The sequence below is a fragment of the Heteronotia binoei genome, chromosome 1 (genome assembly GCF_032191835.1).
Source record: "Heteronotia binoei isolate CCM8104 ecotype False Entrance Well chromosome 1, APGP_CSIRO_Hbin_v1, whole genome shotgun sequence".
Classification (NCBI taxonomy): domain Eukaryota; kingdom Metazoa; phylum Chordata; class Lepidosauria; order Squamata; family Gekkonidae; genus Heteronotia; species Heteronotia binoei.
The window spans coordinates 139,770,504-139,789,580 of NC_083223.1; the positions used below are offsets into that span (position 1 = coordinate 139,770,504).

The window sequence follows — 19,077 nt, forward strand, 5'->3', positions numbered from 1 at the left end:
CTGCTTCTCTGCATTCAAGTGAGCCATTTTCCCCCTTTCTCCCCCTCACCTTTCCAGCTGTTTCTGGTGCTTTTCTTCACGGGCCTGGGCTTTCATCTGCTGGACCTCAATGGTGTCAGGCTTCCTACGACGCATATACAACTCATGGTTTCCCATACACAGCTGCAGGATCCTCTTGTTAATTCTAAGACGAGGAGCATAAAACACAAAATCCTGGGAGGGAAAAAAATGCAAACTGGTTAAAACTCAGACATACCTGGGCTTCTTATAAACACTCTTATCTGCCAATTTTTGTAGAAATCTCTTCATTCTTTGTAAGTGAAAACTGAAGCACTAACGTTACCAATAACTTATGTGCTACGCTATGATGAAGAACCAAAGACCATGCACTCCTTCCTTTCCTTGCTTATAGTAAGCTAACAATTTGGTTTTGGTTTTGATGCAAACCACAGTTTATCATTATATCCAAACTGCACCTTGTTGCAGTGGATGCAGTGACAAACCAGAGCTTGCCACAAAAGCAGAGATAACTAATTAACTGGCAATGTATGAAGGGAGAGGAGAGTTATGAGAATGTGAGAATCTCCCAGGCTCTTCACATAGCAGAAAGCCATGATTTAGCCATTGGACATGAAACATACCTGGTTGTGCAAGATAAGGGATACAATACAGCAGCATATGATTTTAATGGTGAAGAGGCAATGAGAAGGGGGAGGTCTATTCTGCCAATAGTATTTTAATTTTTAAAGCATTAAGTACCAATCTAAAAATGACTGTTTTTCTTTCAAGCCACATGCTATACTGTCAATATTTAAAAGCACAGGAAATATATTCTTAAATAGCAGCACTGCTTTAAGTAGTTTATCCATCCATGCAGGAGAAGGAAACAAAAAGCAGCTCCTCCCCACACTTATAGCTGATCTGTTCAAGAGGGCATCATCTAGAAATGTTGCTTCTAATTATAAAAAATATTGACTATGCCAACTGTTTTCATACTTAATACAAGAACCAGTGTTTTGATTTTTTTTAAAAGCCCCCCTTCCTCTTTTGCCTGCCCATGTTACACACCAGGCAAGCCCTTTTCAAAGTGCACAGCAACCTGTGTATACCCTGTGAAGGATTCTGTCTCAGGGTCTTTCTGTATTCTTCTAAGTCTGTGGGGGACAGAAGCCTTCACAGGGTATACTCAGGTTGCTATGTGTACTTCTGGATGCTGTAACATTATCTTGTTTTACTCTCAAAATAAACCTAAACAAATTTAGACTGAGGGGGATATTGATTTGCCCAAGATTACCCAGCAAGTTTTATAAGTGAGGGATTTGAAGCCAGGCTTCCACAGGCTTGGTCTAACCTCCAGTCCACTAGGCCACACTGGCTCTCCTTTAGTCTTTTAATAGTTTTAAGAATTCATTAGCTTTGTAACAAAGTAATGATTCAAAGCAGTATAGATTGCTTTTAAAGCAAAGGAATATATTTCTGAGACAGATGTTCATTTTATGTAGATAACAGAAGATTGAATGGTCTTCTAAAGTCAGTGAACTGTTATAAAGTATTATATTCAAGAGGGGCAAGAAATGAGAACCTTGGCTTCTTTCAAATTTCTGGAGGTTGGCTGCAAAGTAGAACCCTGAAAGCACACAACCTGGTATCTTGTAGAGCTGCCAACAGTAAGACAGACCTGTTTCTGTGCACAGGGCCACATCAGCATTTTATAGCAATTTTAAAAAGGTGACATGTATAAATGATCAATGCGAACAAAGCCACTTGCTGTAACTGTATGTTGGGCAAGTTATTGGGGTTTTTAAAATGAGCATTCCACCTTGCACAGGATGGGGCAGAAAGAAGCTATACTCAGGATTCACAAGTATTCTGCATGAAGAGTATCCTGTAATGACAGAATATTTCCACATTGATTAGCATGGCATGGATGGTTTATGTGTACAAAGAGGAAAGGGAACATTCTGGACTTTTTCTGCTCTCATGGAAATAAATGGCTGTTGATAGTACTGTCTAGTTTTGGGAGGTACTCCATATAGTTTGATGGGTCAGGCAGCTTTGCTAACCAGTATTGCTCTGATCCACGGCAGCTATTCATAAAGGACACCTTCCAAATGCTCTTCCACAGCAATCCCCCTCTCTTGCATATACAGATGGCCATCGGAGCACAGAACAAAGTACCTATATCTATCAATTTGCCTGATGACACTTAAAAAAAATGTTAATGTAGTAGTCATTAGAAAGGTCTGACACACATAAGGAAATATCAATAGTGATCAAAGCAGTTTACAAACACAAATTATTTCCAGCAGTTGGCTTGTGGTTTATGTTATTTAAATGTCTTGGAGGAAATCTTTTTTTCCCATACAGAAGACAGACCCACATAAGCGAAGATGTAAGAGTCTAGTTATGATGAAATAATATTCCATTTCATCCCAGTTTTCTTTGCTGACATGTCAGTAAAAATATCCTCAACAGCCTGTGTGCAGAAATAAGTTCCCTCTGAAAGGCCTAAGATGATCACAATTCAGTACATGGATGCAGTAATGAAGACATTAAGCATTCCTGATAAATTCAAATATCAGCAGTTATACTTACTGGTGCTTTCTTGTCAATAGGTTTTATAACAAACTTCTTATCATTGAAAGAGATATTCCTAATCTCACTCCAAGGGAAGCCAATTTTGGGGGTCAATCTGGAATCAGAATTATTATTACCACTGTTGTTCAGATTCAAAACAGACATGACTAGTAAATGAATCCTTGATTATATAACACCAGAAGTATCATCTTTCTATAGTATATTGTTTGATCGCTTCTGGGCAGACAGTCGCAAAAGGTAACTATTTCCATTTCCCACAGGCCTAGTAGTAAGAATCTAAACCTGACTGGTGGCTCAATGGTTTACTTGTTTTGCATTCAAAAGACCCCAGGTTCAGTCCAGGAAGAACTACCACCAGTAAACATAGACATAGAGCTAGATAAGCAAATAACTGCAATTCCACCAAGTTCAGAACCAACTTTTTAAAAGGTCCTTCCAATTCAACTTAACTCTTTGCTGTTATGCATTCCAGAAATTATTAATCACATTTTTTAAATAAAAGGAAAGACTTTTCAGGTGAATCATCCACGTAACAAAACTTACACAGAGAACAATCCTAAACAGATCAACAAAAAAATCCTACACAAATCTATTCAATGGGGATTATTTCCAGGAAAGTGTTCCCAGGATAGTATTTAAAAACTGAAGGAAGGATATAGGTGAACAACCAGACTTAACAGTTTTTAATAAATTTAATGAGAACTTATTGTAGTTGGTATGTACATTGATTCTGCTTTTGAAGCTCCAGTGTTCTCCCATAATTACTCACTAGTTTCCTGGGATTAGGGTTGCCAAATCCAATTCAAGAAATATCTGGGGACTTTGGGGGTGGAGCCAGGAGACTTTGGGAGTGGAGCCAGGAACAAGGGTGTGACAAGCATAATAGAACTCCAAGGGAGTTCTGGCCATCACATTTAAAGGGACAGCACACCTTTTTAAATGTCTTCCTTCCATAGGAAATAAAGGATAGGGGCACCTTCTTTTGGGGTTCATAGAATTGGACCCCTGGCCCAATCGTTTTGAAACTTGGGGGGTACTTTGAGGAGAGTCATTAGATACTATACTGAAACTTTGGTGCCTCTACCTCAAAAAACAGCTCCCCCAGAGCCCCCGAAACCTCCAGATCAATTCCCCATTATACCCAATGAGAATCGATCTTCACATAGGGAATAATGAAGTGCTCAGAAGAAATTTCCCTCCCCCCCCCACGTGTTTCTGGCGACTCTGAGGCGAGGGATTGGCCTCTCTACTCACAAGTTGCTGCCAACTTCTTCAAAGTAACACAGACACACCATCCCAAGAGGAAGCCTTTCAATCGGAGACCGAAGCCTCCTGAGGTAGAAAGGCAAATGGTCCTCTGGGGGCGGGGCTTCCCCCCACCGGCCAGCTGACTGGGGGCAGGAAGGAGTCTGGGAAAGCAGAAGAACCCCCGCTGGGACCTGGGGATTGGCAAGCCTATCTGGGATGTGTTTACAGAATGTATAAAGACTACTTAAAAAGGGCAAATAGCCAGATCAAGTATTCAGACACATCACAGATGACTTTATGTAATACACCCGACTGGGCTGTCCCTTGTCTCCTTTTCTGTTTATTCTGTGTAGAGAACCTCTGCCTATTAAAGTCAGAAGACTTAATTGGTTACAGACATGGAAGTAGGAAACAGGAAATATAAACATGATTTATTTGCTAATGACATAGCACTAACTTTATATAATACAGGCACTCCTACACTGTGCTTAAGAAAGATCTCAGAATATTTTTAAAAATCTAAAATCACATTGGATTAGGATTAATATTAGGGTTAAAATTGAATGGGCAACATTGGATTCTGTGGACAAATTCAGTAGCTAAATATATGGGAAACTGGTTGGTAAAATGTAGATAAGACACCAGATCTTAGCCACCGTAAAGTTAATTTTATAACCAAAGATCTGGAGAAACAGTCTAAATTACAGTAACCATGGATTTGTAAAATATCATTTATAAAGATTAATATAATTCCTGGAATTGTTTCCTGATTAATATCCCAGCAGTTATAAATAATATAGGGATAACTGGCAGGATATATTTATTTATAATTGCATAGAAAGTTGGATAGAATAACCTTCCCTGCTTTATGTAAATCATCACTTTAAGGTGGTATGACCTTTCTGGATTTCTTCATGAAATCCTGCACACTGCGTGTACGAATCAATATATGAGAGAAAGTAAACTGGACTGTTTCAAATCCATTTCAGTCTAGTCTGAGATGGCCTTGGTCACCCTGGTGGATGACATGCACTGGGAAATGGACAAAGGGAGTGTCATCCTGTTAACTCTTCTGATCTTCAAGGCAGCTTTTAATACTATAGATCAGGGGTCCTCAACCTACGGCCCGCGGGCCAGATGCGGCCCGCTGAGGACGTCTATGCGGCCCGCCGGGTTATGGCAAAATCAGACCGGAAGTGACGTTCGACCTAAACTTGCGTTAGCAACACACACTTCCGGCACTGGGCTGAGGCAGCGGAGACAGAGTGTGAGGTGATACCGAGGTGAGGTGAGTTCCCAGGGCAGGGTGTGTGGTGTGGGGAAGGGAGAGAGATGCAGAAGACGGAGAACTGACGGCCCGCGGCCTTGTACAGTAACGGCAGTCCGGCCCTCCAACAGTCTGAGGGACAGTGAACTGGCCCCCTATTTAAAAAGGTTGAGGACCCCTGCTATAGATCATGGTACCCTTCTGGAGTACCATGGGACTGAGAGGCACTAATCTACAGTGGTTCTAGTCCTACTTCAAAGGTAGGCTTCAGAGTATGGTGCTGCATGACTCTTGCTCTGCTATTGGTCTGGGGTTTTGCAAGGTTCCATCTTGTTCTTCATGCTTTTCAACAGCCATGTGTGGCACAAAAATGATTTAAGTAAGTAAATATTGGAGCCAGGGCTTTCTCCATATACAACTATTAATAGATGGCTGGTATCACAATGTAAAGGATGGGTTCTTTGGGGAGAAAAGGGAAGGCAGTTTTTATTAAAAGATCTCACTGATGTGGATAATAGTTTTCATGTTTAGAATTAAGAGACTTCAAAACAGCATATGGCATTTGTTCTAGTACTTAGTCATTCAATGAATGTTTTATCACAAAAATGGTAAAATAACTCAAATTGAAATGCATATCTGTCAGTTGACTGGAAGAGGGTTTATAGAACTAATTTATAAGACTTATTAGCAGAGCAGTTCTATACATGAAAAGTGGGTTAAAGATCTAGGTGAGGAAATTCCTTTGTCTATATAGTACTGTATTAAAACCAACAGGTTGGATCCCATGGATCTGTTATGCTAATAGAGAGTCTCTTTTGTCAGAGGAAGATGTTAGAGAAACACATCTGTTGTATTCAACCTATTGTTCTAAATTTTTAAAAAGAAAATTACTTTAAAATATTGCTTGCATATTCTGGAACACTATACTATTGTGATCAGATTGGAAAGTTTTTTGGACATCGCTAGTGGCAAATCTTGTTGAAAAGACAGAAATGGAAATTATGATGGAACTCCTAACAGAAGTTGATAACTGAATATTTTTGGAAAGACTATTGGCCTATTTTAGAATGGTTCTACTGAATTTGCGACATTATCTAGCGTAGGGTGGCCATAATATCTGCAGGCCAGCCAGGGACACCTCGAGGGGGGGAATGATGCGTGTGTGACGTCACATCGTTGTGGGACCCAGGGGGCCGGCGCAGCGGCCCGCTGAAGCAGCCTGTCGGTCACTTCCGGGTTCCTGTCCTGCATCTCGACCTGTGTTATTAGTGACAGGCTGCTTTGGCGGGCCGCTGCGCCGGCCCCCTGGGTCCCACAACGATGGGACCGATGCCACAGGGACGGGCTCGAAACACTCTATAACCCCTCAAAAGAACAGCAGTCTCACTCGCTTCCCCCGAGCCCTGCCGCCATAAGCCTCAAGGGGGCTCATTTTGTGAGATCTCCCGGTGGGACCTGCACGGGACACATATCAAATGAAAGAGGGGGCGCAGGGCTATCAGAAACAGCCGGCGGAGGGAGTCGGGAGCCCACCCCACTGGGGGATCCACACCCCGAAAGTGATGAAGGTGGCACAGATAGAAGGAAGGAGGGAGGGAAGGGAGGAAGGAGGGAGGGAAGGAAGGAAGGAAGGAAGGAAGGAAGGAAGGAAGGAAGGAAGGAAGGAAGGAGGGAAGGAAGGAAGGAAGGAGGGAGTAGGGAGGGAAGGAAGGAAGGAAGGAGGGAGGAAGGAAGAAAGGAAGGAGGAAGGAAGGAAGGAGGGAGGGAGGGAAGGAAGGGAGGAGGGAGGGAGGGAAGGAAGGGAGGGAGGGAAGGAAGGGAGGAGGGAGGGAGGGAAGGAGGGAAGGGAGGAAGGAGGGAGGGAAGGAAGGCCGGCCGTCCCCTCCCGCCAGCCGTCCCCCGCTTTCGGCCCCCTCCCTCCCTGCCTGCCTCGAGGGGGGCTTACCTTCTCCCAGGGAGCGGGTGGCGGCCTCCCCTCTGGGCGGGCGGGCTGGCCAGGAGGCGGCCGAGCCCACCGACCCGGGGCCTCCCACTCCCGCCAGGCCTGCAGGGAGGGCGGGACGGGGCGCCTCGGCCTCCTCGCCGCTCGGACCCCGTCCCCCCTCGGCAGGGAGGCCGCAGCCAGGCCACGTGGCCTGCAGGGAGGACGGGGCGGGGCGCCTCGGCCTCCGAGCTTGAGCCGGCGGCCTGGCTGCGGCTGCCCCGCCGAGGGGGGAGGGGGTCTGAGGAAGGAGGGAAGAAGGAAGAAAGGAAGGAGGGAAGGAAGAAAGGAAGGAGGGAAGGAAGGAAGGAGGGAGGGAGGGAAGGAAGGAGGGAAGGAGGGAGGAAGGAAGAAAGGAAGGAAGGAGGGAGGGAAGGAAGGGAGGAGGGAGGGAGGGAAGGGAGGAAGGAGGGATGGAGGGAAGGAAGGGAGGAGGGAGGGAAGGGAGGAAGGAGGGATGGAGGGAGGGAAGGGAGGAAGGAGGGAGGGAGGGAGGGAAGGAAGGAAGGCCGGCTGCCCCCTCCCGCCAGCCGCCTCCCCGCTTTTGGCCCCCTCCCTCCCTGCCTGCTTCGGGGGGGGGCTTACCTTCTCCCAGGGCGCGGGTGGTGGCCTCGGCCTCCCCTCCGGGCGGGCGGGCTGGCCAGGAGGCGCAGCGGTGGCTGGCGCTGCTGGCGGCGGCTGAGGAGGAGGCGGCCGAGCCCACCGACCTGGGGCCTCCCGTCACGCTGCCGCTGGCCCGCCTCCCGCTCCGGCCGCCGCCATTATCCCGCCACCTCCTCCGCCACGCCGCCCACTCTCCTGGCCCTGCGCATGCGCAGAGCGCGCGCAGGGAGGAAGCTCCCAGCCTCCCCTCCGGACAGGCGCTCGCTTGTCGCCGCCTTTCCCGCCCGCGCGCTCGCTAGCTCCAGGAGCTGGCTAAACCGGGACTTTTAATGGTCCCGGGATAGCCAGCCCGGGAGGCGGGAATTTGGGGGCGGCGGCAGGACTTTCCCGGGCAACCGGGACGATCTGGCCACCATTCTAGCGTGACCTCTCAATGGACAAATGAGCAAATAATCCATTTACTGAAAGACAGACAATCAAGACACATTTGGAGTGACCAGTTATGAAATGTTTTCAACTGTTCCATGCTTTTTGCATTAGCATCATGTTAAAATATGTAACTTGGGGTCTGATAGTAGGTAGTAAACCACCCTGGTATCATTAATGTTGAATACTGATGATAATATTACACTTCAGTGGCATGTCAATGTTTTGAAAATGTATCTACACTATTATTTTGCTAATATATCACTAATACTCAGCTGTTGGAACTTGACTAGTTGGCTACAATAATTATTGAAATTATATTTTTCTTCTGTGTCATTTTTACTACTCCTTACTGAACTTTGTGTTGTGCTATGCCATTTTGTAGTCTATGTATGCTATTCATGGAGTGAATAAGTTAAATAAAAGCACATTTGCATCTAATGACCTATCTATCAAAATTAAAAATACAGCACCTATTATGTATTTATCTTTATTGTATTCTGTGCACTCAGAGGTTTCAGACATAACCATTAGCTTATATGCTTTATTTGGAAGTACACTACAGGGGAGGAGGAAGAGAAATCAACATATCCCCATTGTTCTGATATGGAAAAGGTAATCTACAATTACTATGTTATAGCTATAATTTAGTAATCTTGCTCCATCTTGAAATACTAGCATAATAATTAAATGTGGGAGGGCAAGAATTTGTTTTCATTATGAAAAGCAAAGCACAAATATTGTTATATTAAATACTGGGTTGCCACAGATGTGATTTGCCCTGTTCTGCTCTCCTAGTACATCCCAGCTCAGAAATGAATCCCAGAAATAAATGTATAGAGATGGGAGAAAGTCACCTGCCACTTCATTTTAAGAACACGAATAATTAAACTTACCAATATTTAGTTTGTTAAAGGACACATTTCCCTTCATTTTATTTTTGAGGCCAAGGTCCCATTCTACTGGCATTATATGCAGCTTGCAAAACCTGTTTGTGTGACTGTGGCTACATAAAGAGGCTCGTCATTCAAACAGCTAGAAGCAGTTTCACTCACGCAATAACTAGAGTGACACTCCTTGTTTTCTGGGCAACAGAGCATATTACTATTTCAGAACAGAATCAGACTCGTACTTCATAGTTTCAATGGGCACCTCAATGCAATCTCTATTTAAGACAATACTAGGAACTAGCCGATCCTCTTTTCAACCTTTAGAAATCACTTCTACATGCCAGACTCCTGCTTGTGTGACTACATGGCTTAAAGCTTGCATGTGATACAAATGATAAAAGTGAAGTCAGAATGAGCAAGTAATTGTCTGCATGCCATGTATCTTCTATACCTCACTTCAGCCCCTGATTCAGAGCTCCCTTTCTGATACTCAAACGTGTACAGGAAATGTTTCTTTTTACATTTGGTTCTTGTGACATTTCTTCTCTTTTGCTTTCTGATTCTCAAACCATTTCCTTACCTCTGTCATAATTTAGACCTCTTAACTACTTACTAAAAAGATCAATTGCAAATCCATGCACAAAGGATGCAGCCTAATTAGGTTCCAGGTTAATGCCCACTTTGCCAGCTAGGAATTGGAACACATTAAAACAATTTAAACCTTTCTCCACAATTAAGAGTTGTCAGATTTTTTTTGGAGGGGGGGATGTTTTCCAGGAAAAACCAGAAATTTTTGAATAAACTGAAATGTGCGTAAAATGTGTTCTTATCAATTGTACGATTTTTAGCATATTAAAGAGTAGAAATGCCTTAGAATGAAATCTTACATGGTATTACTGCAGTCTAAGCCCATTGATTTCATATCTTTAGACTGGATTAATTTTGCATAGGATAGGACTTTTCTTACATGCAAAACTGCAAATATACCCAGTGCTCAAGAAAGGGCTGCAAACTGCTGTACCCCATCCTGTTTTTGCACATGCACCTTAGTTTTTTCATCAGAGAGGCAGGAAAAATAGAAGTTGAAAATAAAAAAAAAACACAAATTTTATAATAAATCAGAGAAAGTTTGTCACGCTGCAATGTAGCACCATCCTAGGCAGAACAGGCATATGGTAGAGATATACTGTATAAAGGACAAGATCTGCACTATCACTTGACTCCCATTCCTGAAATGGTTCTCCATGGCCTTCCAGCTACCTCTTTGCATACTACCCATTTCCTCTTTAATTGCACATTTTGTAAAATATCTGCCAGAGATCATTAATCTTGCCTTTGTGTAATGTTTTGGCACTGGAGATGGACTTCATGGCCTCTGGAGTTTCTCCCAAACCTATCATTAGTTTACCTTTGCCAACACATACAGATTCTTTTCTTTGACCCTTGTCTGCCCTTCCAATGTAGCATGCTAGTACATGAGCTCAAGGGCAAAATCCAGTCATAGTTTGGAGATAGGCAAAGACATGTCACTTTGGCACACTTCTGTCCCAGCACAACTGCATGCATTCAGTGGTTATTTTGAAATGCAAGGTGACTTGCACCAATAAGACTGTTACAGAAATACCTAGATTCTTTGGCACTAGTGTTTGTTCTTCAGATTCACAAAGTAACAATAATACCCCAACTTACTTGTCATCCTTCTCATAAATATTCAGCCCAAGTGCATCTACCCCTAGCCAGAGTTCTGTCCCTTTTTTGTTCTTGATTTCAAAATAGTTGATTCCATACATCTCTAGATCCTGGGCAATCTTCAGGTATTCCAGCATGGCATTCTCTCTGGTTGATAGAGAAATCACATGCAAAAAGTTTACCAAATGCTCTAAGATTGGCCCAAAGGCCAATGGCACTCACAGATATAGAGGAAACAACCTGACAAAAATCATACAGGCACTTCATTCTACACCAAATAATAAATGTTGTTCATTTGCTGTGCTCTTGAGATCACCTCAGCAACTACAGTCGATCTCCTGCAGCCACATTGTATGCATGATACTGGCATATCTGCATGGGTCAACTTTACATTCCATGCTTTAACATAAAGGCAAAAATTATAAGAGCTCTGAACTGTTCTGTTTACTTTCTTAGGGTGCAGTTATATGAGAAGTTGCAAGCTTGTGGCTTGTTAAGAGTCTTGGAAATGGCTTTCTTTCTTTCTCCTTTCTTTCTTCCTTCCTTAAAAAAGCCAAACACAATAGAAAGCACTTGAGGATATTAAGCAACCACGTATTTCAGGATCATAACTCACTTGAGCATTCCACCATGCTCAGCATGCCAGACCTGGATCCGTTCTTCCCACTGTTCTCTAGACAGTTTGTGCTGGTCCATAACTCTAACAAAGAGAAAAGAAACACTGTGAGATTCAAAATTCCTCTAGGGAACCTCATTATTAGCATTTAAATGTTCTCACACTCTGCGTAACATAAAACCCACTTTATTAGCAAAGTTTAGCAGAAAGAGCAAATTGCCTATAAGATTTTTACTCTTACAGGTTTGTAGCAGGGGAAAAAAAGATTGTGTCATACCATACCAAACCTTTAATGGCATAACAATTGCAAATGAGAATATACAGAATGTAAAAGTTTAAATGTTGGCAATAAAATTAAAAAAGAAAGAGATTACATATGCATTCATACATGGTCAGATTTAAATTTAAGAATGTCAGCCAAAATTTTTGCCATGGCCTCAGTAACCTTAGTATCATTCAGTAAATAATGACAGGGTGGCAGAGTAGACAAATCTGGGGACAAAGAAATAGTGCTTTGCAACTAGTTGCAAAATAGTTCTTTATGGAGATTATGATATGGAACAATCAAGCAATATATGCTGAATTGAGTCGGGAATATTCGCTCCATAGATTGTGTCATTATTGCTTTTTAAAGATGAACTAAAGCTCTGAAAATGCTCTTATGTGCTAGCCCAGGGATGTCAAACATGCAGTTTGGGGGCTGAATTAGGCCCCCGGAGGGCTCCTATTAGGCTGCTGAGCAACTGGCTGCTTCCTTCTCCCTATCTCTTGCTTCCTTCTGCATAACAGCTTGCTTTGCAAGGCTTGCTCAACTGCACAGGAGCTACAGAGCAAAACCTCTATTTTCTCTAATGGCTGAGGCTCCTCCCTTGGGGAAGAAGGGGGAGTAATAGCTTGCTGTGCCAGGCTCTCTCAATTGCACAGCAGAGCTAGTGAGTCAAGCCTCTCTTCCTTCTATTGGTTAAGGCTCCTTCCTAGTCTCCTGGGGAAGGAAGGAAAGAGCCAGAGCTTCCTTTGCTCAGTTCCCTGGATCCCATGGGAGAAATTCAAAGAGAGCACCTATACACCAATGAGTGCTAATGTTTTAAGCATGTTTGAAGTTTTTTAAAAATATATTTGTGTTTGTCTGTGTTCTGTATAAAATTTATATCTATGCTACCTAATCTTAAATAGGTACACACACAGCCCAGCCTGACATGGCCCGGCCCAACCAGGTCTCATTTATGTCAGATCTGGCCCTCATAACAAACAAGTGTGACATCCCTGCTCTAGCCCTTGCCACTGACATTTTGGTGCAGGCTGATGAGGCCTGGCTCCACAGCATAATTTCACAGGAACATCATCTCATGAATTTTACATCAAAATCCTGTTCTCTCCATGTACATATATCCCCAAATTGGCAAGTTGGTTGTATTAGGCAGTTCTACACCAGTAATTCAGGTTTGCATAATCCTGGCTATGGAGGCTGCACATTTAAATGTGAAATCTGGAATTTTTATTCAACATTGATTAGCTGTAGGGAGTGGTGAGAGAACACCAGGATTTTCAATGACAAAGTTATGGAAGGCCTTTCTTGCACAAGAGTGATGGACTAGGAAGCAACTTTACTTCCACACAAGATTTCCAGAAGTATGGTAGCCATCAGTTTTAGTTCATGCCAGATGACCCAGATTTTGATCTGTATGGAATGGGGAATGCCTCCCACCTGACACCACTAAAAGAATTTGACATCAAAATTAAAACACTGAATTAAAGGGTTTTAATTCCTCATGACCGTGGAGGAATGCCATCTAGGTTAAATGGATCATTTTATTAAGGCATCAAACATTATGATTTCTAAAATCGTGTGATGGATTTCAAAACCAGGTTCCTAGTGCAGCAGAATCAGATATTTCGGAGGTGAAGGGTTAATACCCATTGGGCAGCTGAGCTTTGGGAAAGAGTGGGAAAGGTGTGCTGCTGAAAGGGTGAGTGTTTGCCTTTTTTAACTTCCTTTTTTAAACAGCGGGGGGGGGGAGTTGCTGAGTGCTGCTCTCTGGAAGAGAGAGTCTGTGTGGTTGCTGGGGAACTGCTGTTTGTTTTGAGTGGGCTGTAGGTGATTGTTGCTGATTGGGAGTGTCTGTGTTGCCTGGGGCTGACTGCTGGCCCCACCCTCTTTGCATTTATAAGGCTGCACCTTGCCAAAGGCAAGAGCTAAAGGGCTCTTGGCCTGGGGGCTCTGAAAGAAGCCAGAAGAACCAGGAAGTGGGAGCCCTAGTCTCCTTCTGTTCCCAATAACGTAAATAGACTTTCCACAAGGAGAGCCATATAAACATAAAAGGATTTAAAGGGAGGATTGTGTATTTAAGAAGCTATTATAAAGGCAGAATGCCTGCAGAGGGGTGAAAGCTTTCCAGTGTTTTGCACTGAGTGTCACATGTATGACTATCTACCCACTGGACAGAAGTCTTGGGTGTTTGCTCAGTGCAATGAGCTCCTGATCCTCAGGGAATGGGTTTGCACCCTTGAGGCTGAGATGGCTGACCTGGAGAAGCAGAGATAGTCAGTTAAGCACTTGGAGAAGACTCTTGGGGACTTGTTAGATGAGCCCCACTCCAAACATGGCAGCCCCGTTGCTGCTAGGAAGCATGAGGGTCAAAAGGGAACAGGGCACCATGCTGAGGATAAGGGGAATGCACCCTCAGAAGGGACCTTTTCTTCAGTTGGTGAGCAGGTATCCTTTTGCACCAAGGAACCATCCCTGGGCAGGGAAGGGGGGGGGAGTCTTGGTAGTTGGTGATTTGATCCTTAGACAAGTAGATAGCTGGGTGGGAAAACCATGTACTGACTATATGGTGACTTGCCTGCCTGGTGTGAAGGTAGTGGACATTATGCATGTTGTAGATAGGCTGACAGATGGTGCTGGGGAGGAGCCAGTGGTCATGGTACATGTTAGCACCAACAATGTGGGGAAATGCAGTTATGAGGTCCTGGAGGAAAAATTTAGGCTGATAGAAAGGAGACTCAAGGCCAGGACCTCCAAGGTAGCCTTCTCAGACTTGGTCATGTGCAGGGCTGGAGAGACAGGAACAAATTAGGAGTCTCAATGCGTGGATGAGACGATGGTGTAGGGAGGAAGGGTTCAAGTTTGTTAGGCACTGGGATGCTTTTTGGAACAAGCAGGAGCTGTACAAAAGAGACAGTCTCCACTTATCCCCAGAAGAAACCAGGCTACTGGTGCTTAAAATAAAAAAGGTGGCAGAGAAGTTTTTAAATTGAATCTTGGGGGAAAGCCGATAGGGAGATAAAATGTCTCTGGTTTAGGATGACTCATCTCAAAGAGATGACGGGTTAGCTGTTACTTTTCTACCGGGAAATGGATTAGAGTTGTCCATTGAGATGGTGACTGCCTGCCAAAGTTTCAAGGCAGCAGGAGGAAGGTTGCGGGCATAACTTGCCTGGAAAATTATAGATGTTTATATACAAATGCTAGAAGTGTCCGAGGTAAAATGCTTAGTGTTGGGGGAAAATATAGACATTGTGGGTATTTCAGAAACTTGATGGAATGAGAAGAATCAGCGGGACATGGTGATTCCTGGATATAAATTATATTGGAAGGACAGAGAGGGAAGGGTTGGAGATGGGGTGGCTCTGTATGTCAGAGAGGGTATACAGTCCATTAAGTTTGAGAAGGTCAGAGAATTAGATTCCCTTCTAGAAATGCTTTGGGTTGAAATACTGGGCCCAAAAGGAAGTTTAATTCTGGGAGTTTGTTATCACCCACTGGATCAAAAGTTAAAGGATGATTAGAAAATTATGAAAAAATTAAAGAGTGGCTAAACTTAAAAACTATGTCATAATAGGAGATTTTAACTACCTACAGATTGATTGGGTCGATATGTGTTCTGGTCGGGAGAAAGAGATTGAGTTTCTAGACACTCTCAATGACTGTGTTATGGAGCAGATGGTCACAGAACCTACCAGGGGTGGGGTGATCCTGGACTTTTTCCTAAGTAACACCCAAGACCTGGTGAGAGATGTAAAAGTGATTGTATCACTTGGGAGCAGTGACCACAATGTTGTTGATTTCACCATTTTTATAAATAGGGAGTTGCCCCAAAAGACCAACACAAATTCTCTGAGATGAGGAGACATGTGAAGAGGAAACTGAAAGGAAAGGTAAATAATGTCAAAACCCTCGGGGAAGTTTGGAGGCTATTTAAAACTACAATCCTAGAAGCTCAGATAAATATACATACCACAAGTCAGGAAAGGCACATATAGGTATTTAAAAAGCCTGCATGGTTAACAAACAAAGCAATGGAAGCTGTAAAAGTTAAGAAGGATTCCTTTAAGCGGTGGAAAGCTAGTCCAAGTGAGGTTAACAAAAGGGAACACAGGCTGTGGCAAACCAAATGCAAGTCTGTGATCAGGCAGGCAAAAAGGGACTTTGAAGAGCATACTGCAAAAAATATAAAGATCAACAATAAAAATTTCTTCAAATACATTAGAAGCAGGAAACCAGCCAGGGAGGCAGTGGGGCCCTTGGATGACCAAGGAGTAAAAGAATTTCTGAAGGAGGACAGGGAAATGGCTGAGAAGCTAAATGCATTTTTTGCCTCCGTCTTCACTGTGGAAGACGAGAAGTGTTTGCCCACTCCAGAACCACTGATTTTGGGAGGGGTGCTGAAAGACCTGAGTCAGTTTGAGGTGATGAGAGAGAAGGTCCTATGACTGATAGATACATTAAAAACTGATAAGTCACTAGGCCCGGATGGCATACATCCAAGGGTTCTGAAAGAACTCAAAGGTGAAATTGTGGATCTCCTGACAAAAATATGTAATCTTTCATTGAAATCTGCCTCCGTTCTTGAGGACTGGAAGGTAGCTAATGTCACCTCCATCTTAAAAAAAAGCATTCCAGAGGAATCCAGGAAATTACACGCCAGTCAGTTTGACTTCAATACCGGGAAAGTTGGTGGAAACCATTATCAAAGAGAGAATTAGTAGGCACACTGATGAACACAAGTTATTAAGGAAGACTCAGCACGGGTTCTGTAAGGGAAGATCTTGTTAGAGTTCTTTGAAGGGGTAAACAATGCATGGGACAGAGAAGGTAGAGAAAGAAGTACTTTTCTCCCTTTCTCACAATACGAGAACTCATGGACATTCAATGAAATTCAGGTTAGAACTAATAAAAGGAAGTACTTCTTCACCCAAAGGGTGATTAGCACATGAAATTCACTGCCACAGGAGCGTAGAGGGGATTGGATAAACATATGGAGCAGAGGTCCATCAGTGGCTATTAGCCACAGCTTATTATTGAAACACTCTGTCCGGGGCAGTGATGCTCTGTATTCTTGGTGCTTGGGAGGGGGCACAGTGGGAGGGCTTCTAGTGTCCTGGTCCCATTGGTAAACCTCCTGATGGGCACTTGGGTTTTTTGGCCACTGTGTGACACAGAGTGTTGAACTGGAAGGGCCATTGGCTTGATCCAACATGGCTTCTCTTATGTTCTTATGGAATAGAGAGCTTGAATGACAGGCTGTTCCTCATCTCTGATTGGCCAGCACAAGCTAAGTAAAACTATATGATCAGCCTAGTGTTGAAGAGAGTTCAGTTGAGTTTGGGTTTGGTTAATTTAATTCTGGAGGTTCTGTCAGTTGGTTTCAGACAGAGTTTGAAGTCAGTGAGTCATCTTTACAGTGAAGGAAAAAGACTCCTTTGTCAACTATAGTATTCCTATCCTGAAGAAAAGTTCATTAATGGAATTCAGACTCTAAGTGTCCATGTATGCTGAAGTATGCTTTACATGGACATGAGAACTGGGATGGTGATTTGGAAAGAGTGATTGGGTAGTGTACTGAAATTCCCTTTCAAGCCAAAAGGAACAGGGAGAAGATGAGCCCGTTCACAGGTAAAGGGTGGAATATAAATTAACTATTTTTTAAAAAATAAAATACAATTAATTCCTGCCCAGTTTCTCTGGGGGGTTGGCTCTGAGGAGGACCCTCAGGTTTGAAGTGAAGGGAAAATTGTTTTAGACAACTCAGGAGACATAAACTGTAGTTTCAAGGAAGTAGCAAGTTAGGTGCTCAAAGAAAGAGACCCACTCCAGGAAAACTGCACGATCATAAGAAACTCTCTGAAGAAACACTGTTCCAGAAACTAAACTACTAAGTAAAACATCTCTCAGTATTCAGAGCCTAGAATATATGCCAACAAGCTTCAAGATCACTATTTTGTTTGTTAAAAGAAGTGTACTTTGAAATGTTTTACCTCAGCTTTTCCAACCCCTAGCTATACCTATTCATTCCCTGCCTGTTAAATAAGAATTCTGTTCTACTGTTATACCGTCTCAAGTGGCATCTCAATGGGTAAAACAAGAGGGCTCCTGTTTCCCCCATCATGCTCCTGGCTAAAAGCTGAATTACATTCTTTGTGCTGGGGTGGTACCAACAGACTTTTGCAAACATGCTACTTGGGGCTGATCAGTCACAACAGGGAACAGAACTTTTGGCGGGAAAATCTGCCTCACAGTGGGAGAGTGACAGGTTCCATCATAGCAGTTAATGATGATTTTAGAGCTGCTGAAATCAGAACTGGGTTGAACAGAGAAAGGAATAATCCATCTGAGGAAGACTCCACTGTTAAAACACCCCATCTTCAGCAGAAGACAGACATTGTTTTGAATAAAACAATTCATTATTTTCCAAAGCAATTATTTGCTGGTTAACATGTTAATTGCTGGGCATCCATCAGTGACGAAACATCCAGAATTTTATAAGTATCACCCCTTTATTTCATATCCCAAAATGATCACTAAGGAAGAATTATAACATACTTATTACTTTGTTCCAGTTATGCTGGTTTTATCTGAAGGACACACATGCACACCCAAAACAAAGCAAGTTAATTGTAGAATAGCAGAGTTTATAAAACTGGTTCTCTATACTGAGAAAGTTGCACATCCTGTTTTTAAGCTTTTCCATTTTGTATCTGGTTACATAGACATAGGAATTCTCAGAGATGCCATCCCCCACACCCCATCCCAAGTCTCACCTTTGGGGAATCAGACGTTCAGAACTGAGGTATCCAGACTTGTGCACTTCTTTATTGTAGTCTCCAAATTTGGCTTGCACAGCATAAGATCCAAGGAGGACTGCAGTTTCAGGTGGGCAGTAGATCTCATCACTAAGAATTCCCTCCTTCACCTGCAGGAAAAACAGCTTTTGCGTGATATCCTGGATCAGCTCCTCAGGCACATCCTCAGGGAAGAACTTGGCACGGAATTTGAACTGCAGAGGGTTCTCTTTCCTGACATCTTGAGCAGAGACCTGATATAGAGAAGGCAAGTGGGGGAGGCAGAAGAGAAGCAATGATGGTGAATAGTTTGCTGAAACAATGGTATTAATTCTACAAAACCATTTTTTAAAAAAATCTTGCAACTAACCCAGGCTTACTTCAGAAATTCTGACTATGGGTCTTCTCTCATTTTGAAAGAGAGAGTTCTGCACTTTACAAGGTTCATTTGAAAATCAAAGGCTTCATTTAGGCATAGGTGTGATCAGGAAAACTCTGTTTCAAACAACTGGGTATCCTACTTTTTAGCACCTTTTAAACACACCTTTTTAAACATTTTGATTACTACACATTTCTCAACAATTTCTTAGAAGCTATCCCTATAGAGGTCTCTGCCAATCTTATGTATGCTCTCAATCACAACCTCCCTCTACTGACCACTAGTCTTGCTTGCCAGTGGATGATTTTTCTTTCAACA

The 19,077-nt window shown here is 43.2% G+C and overlaps 1 protein-coding gene across 5 annotated transcripts in view; it reads right to left on the bottom strand.

Moving 5' to 3' along the window:
- Positions 1 to 19,077, bottom strand: part of EZR (ezrin) — a 55,770-nt gene that overhangs the window by 5,927 nt on the left and 30,766 nt on the right. For all 5 annotated transcript variants that reach the window (XM_060241584.1, XM_060241547.1, XM_060241565.1 and 2 more), the window contains exons 5-9: positions 18,360 to 18,634; positions 11,319 to 11,402; positions 10,703 to 10,849; positions 2,596 to 2,692; positions 50 to 213 (exon numbers count right to left, since the gene is read on the bottom strand). In XM_060241584.1, coding sequence (XP_060097567.1) covers positions 50 to 213; positions 2,596 to 2,692; positions 10,703 to 10,849; positions 11,319 to 11,402; positions 18,360 to 18,634 — 767 coding nt within the window. The remainder of the gene's footprint in view (positions 1 to 49; positions 214 to 2,595; positions 2,693 to 10,702; positions 10,850 to 11,318; positions 11,403 to 18,359; positions 18,635 to 19,077) is intronic.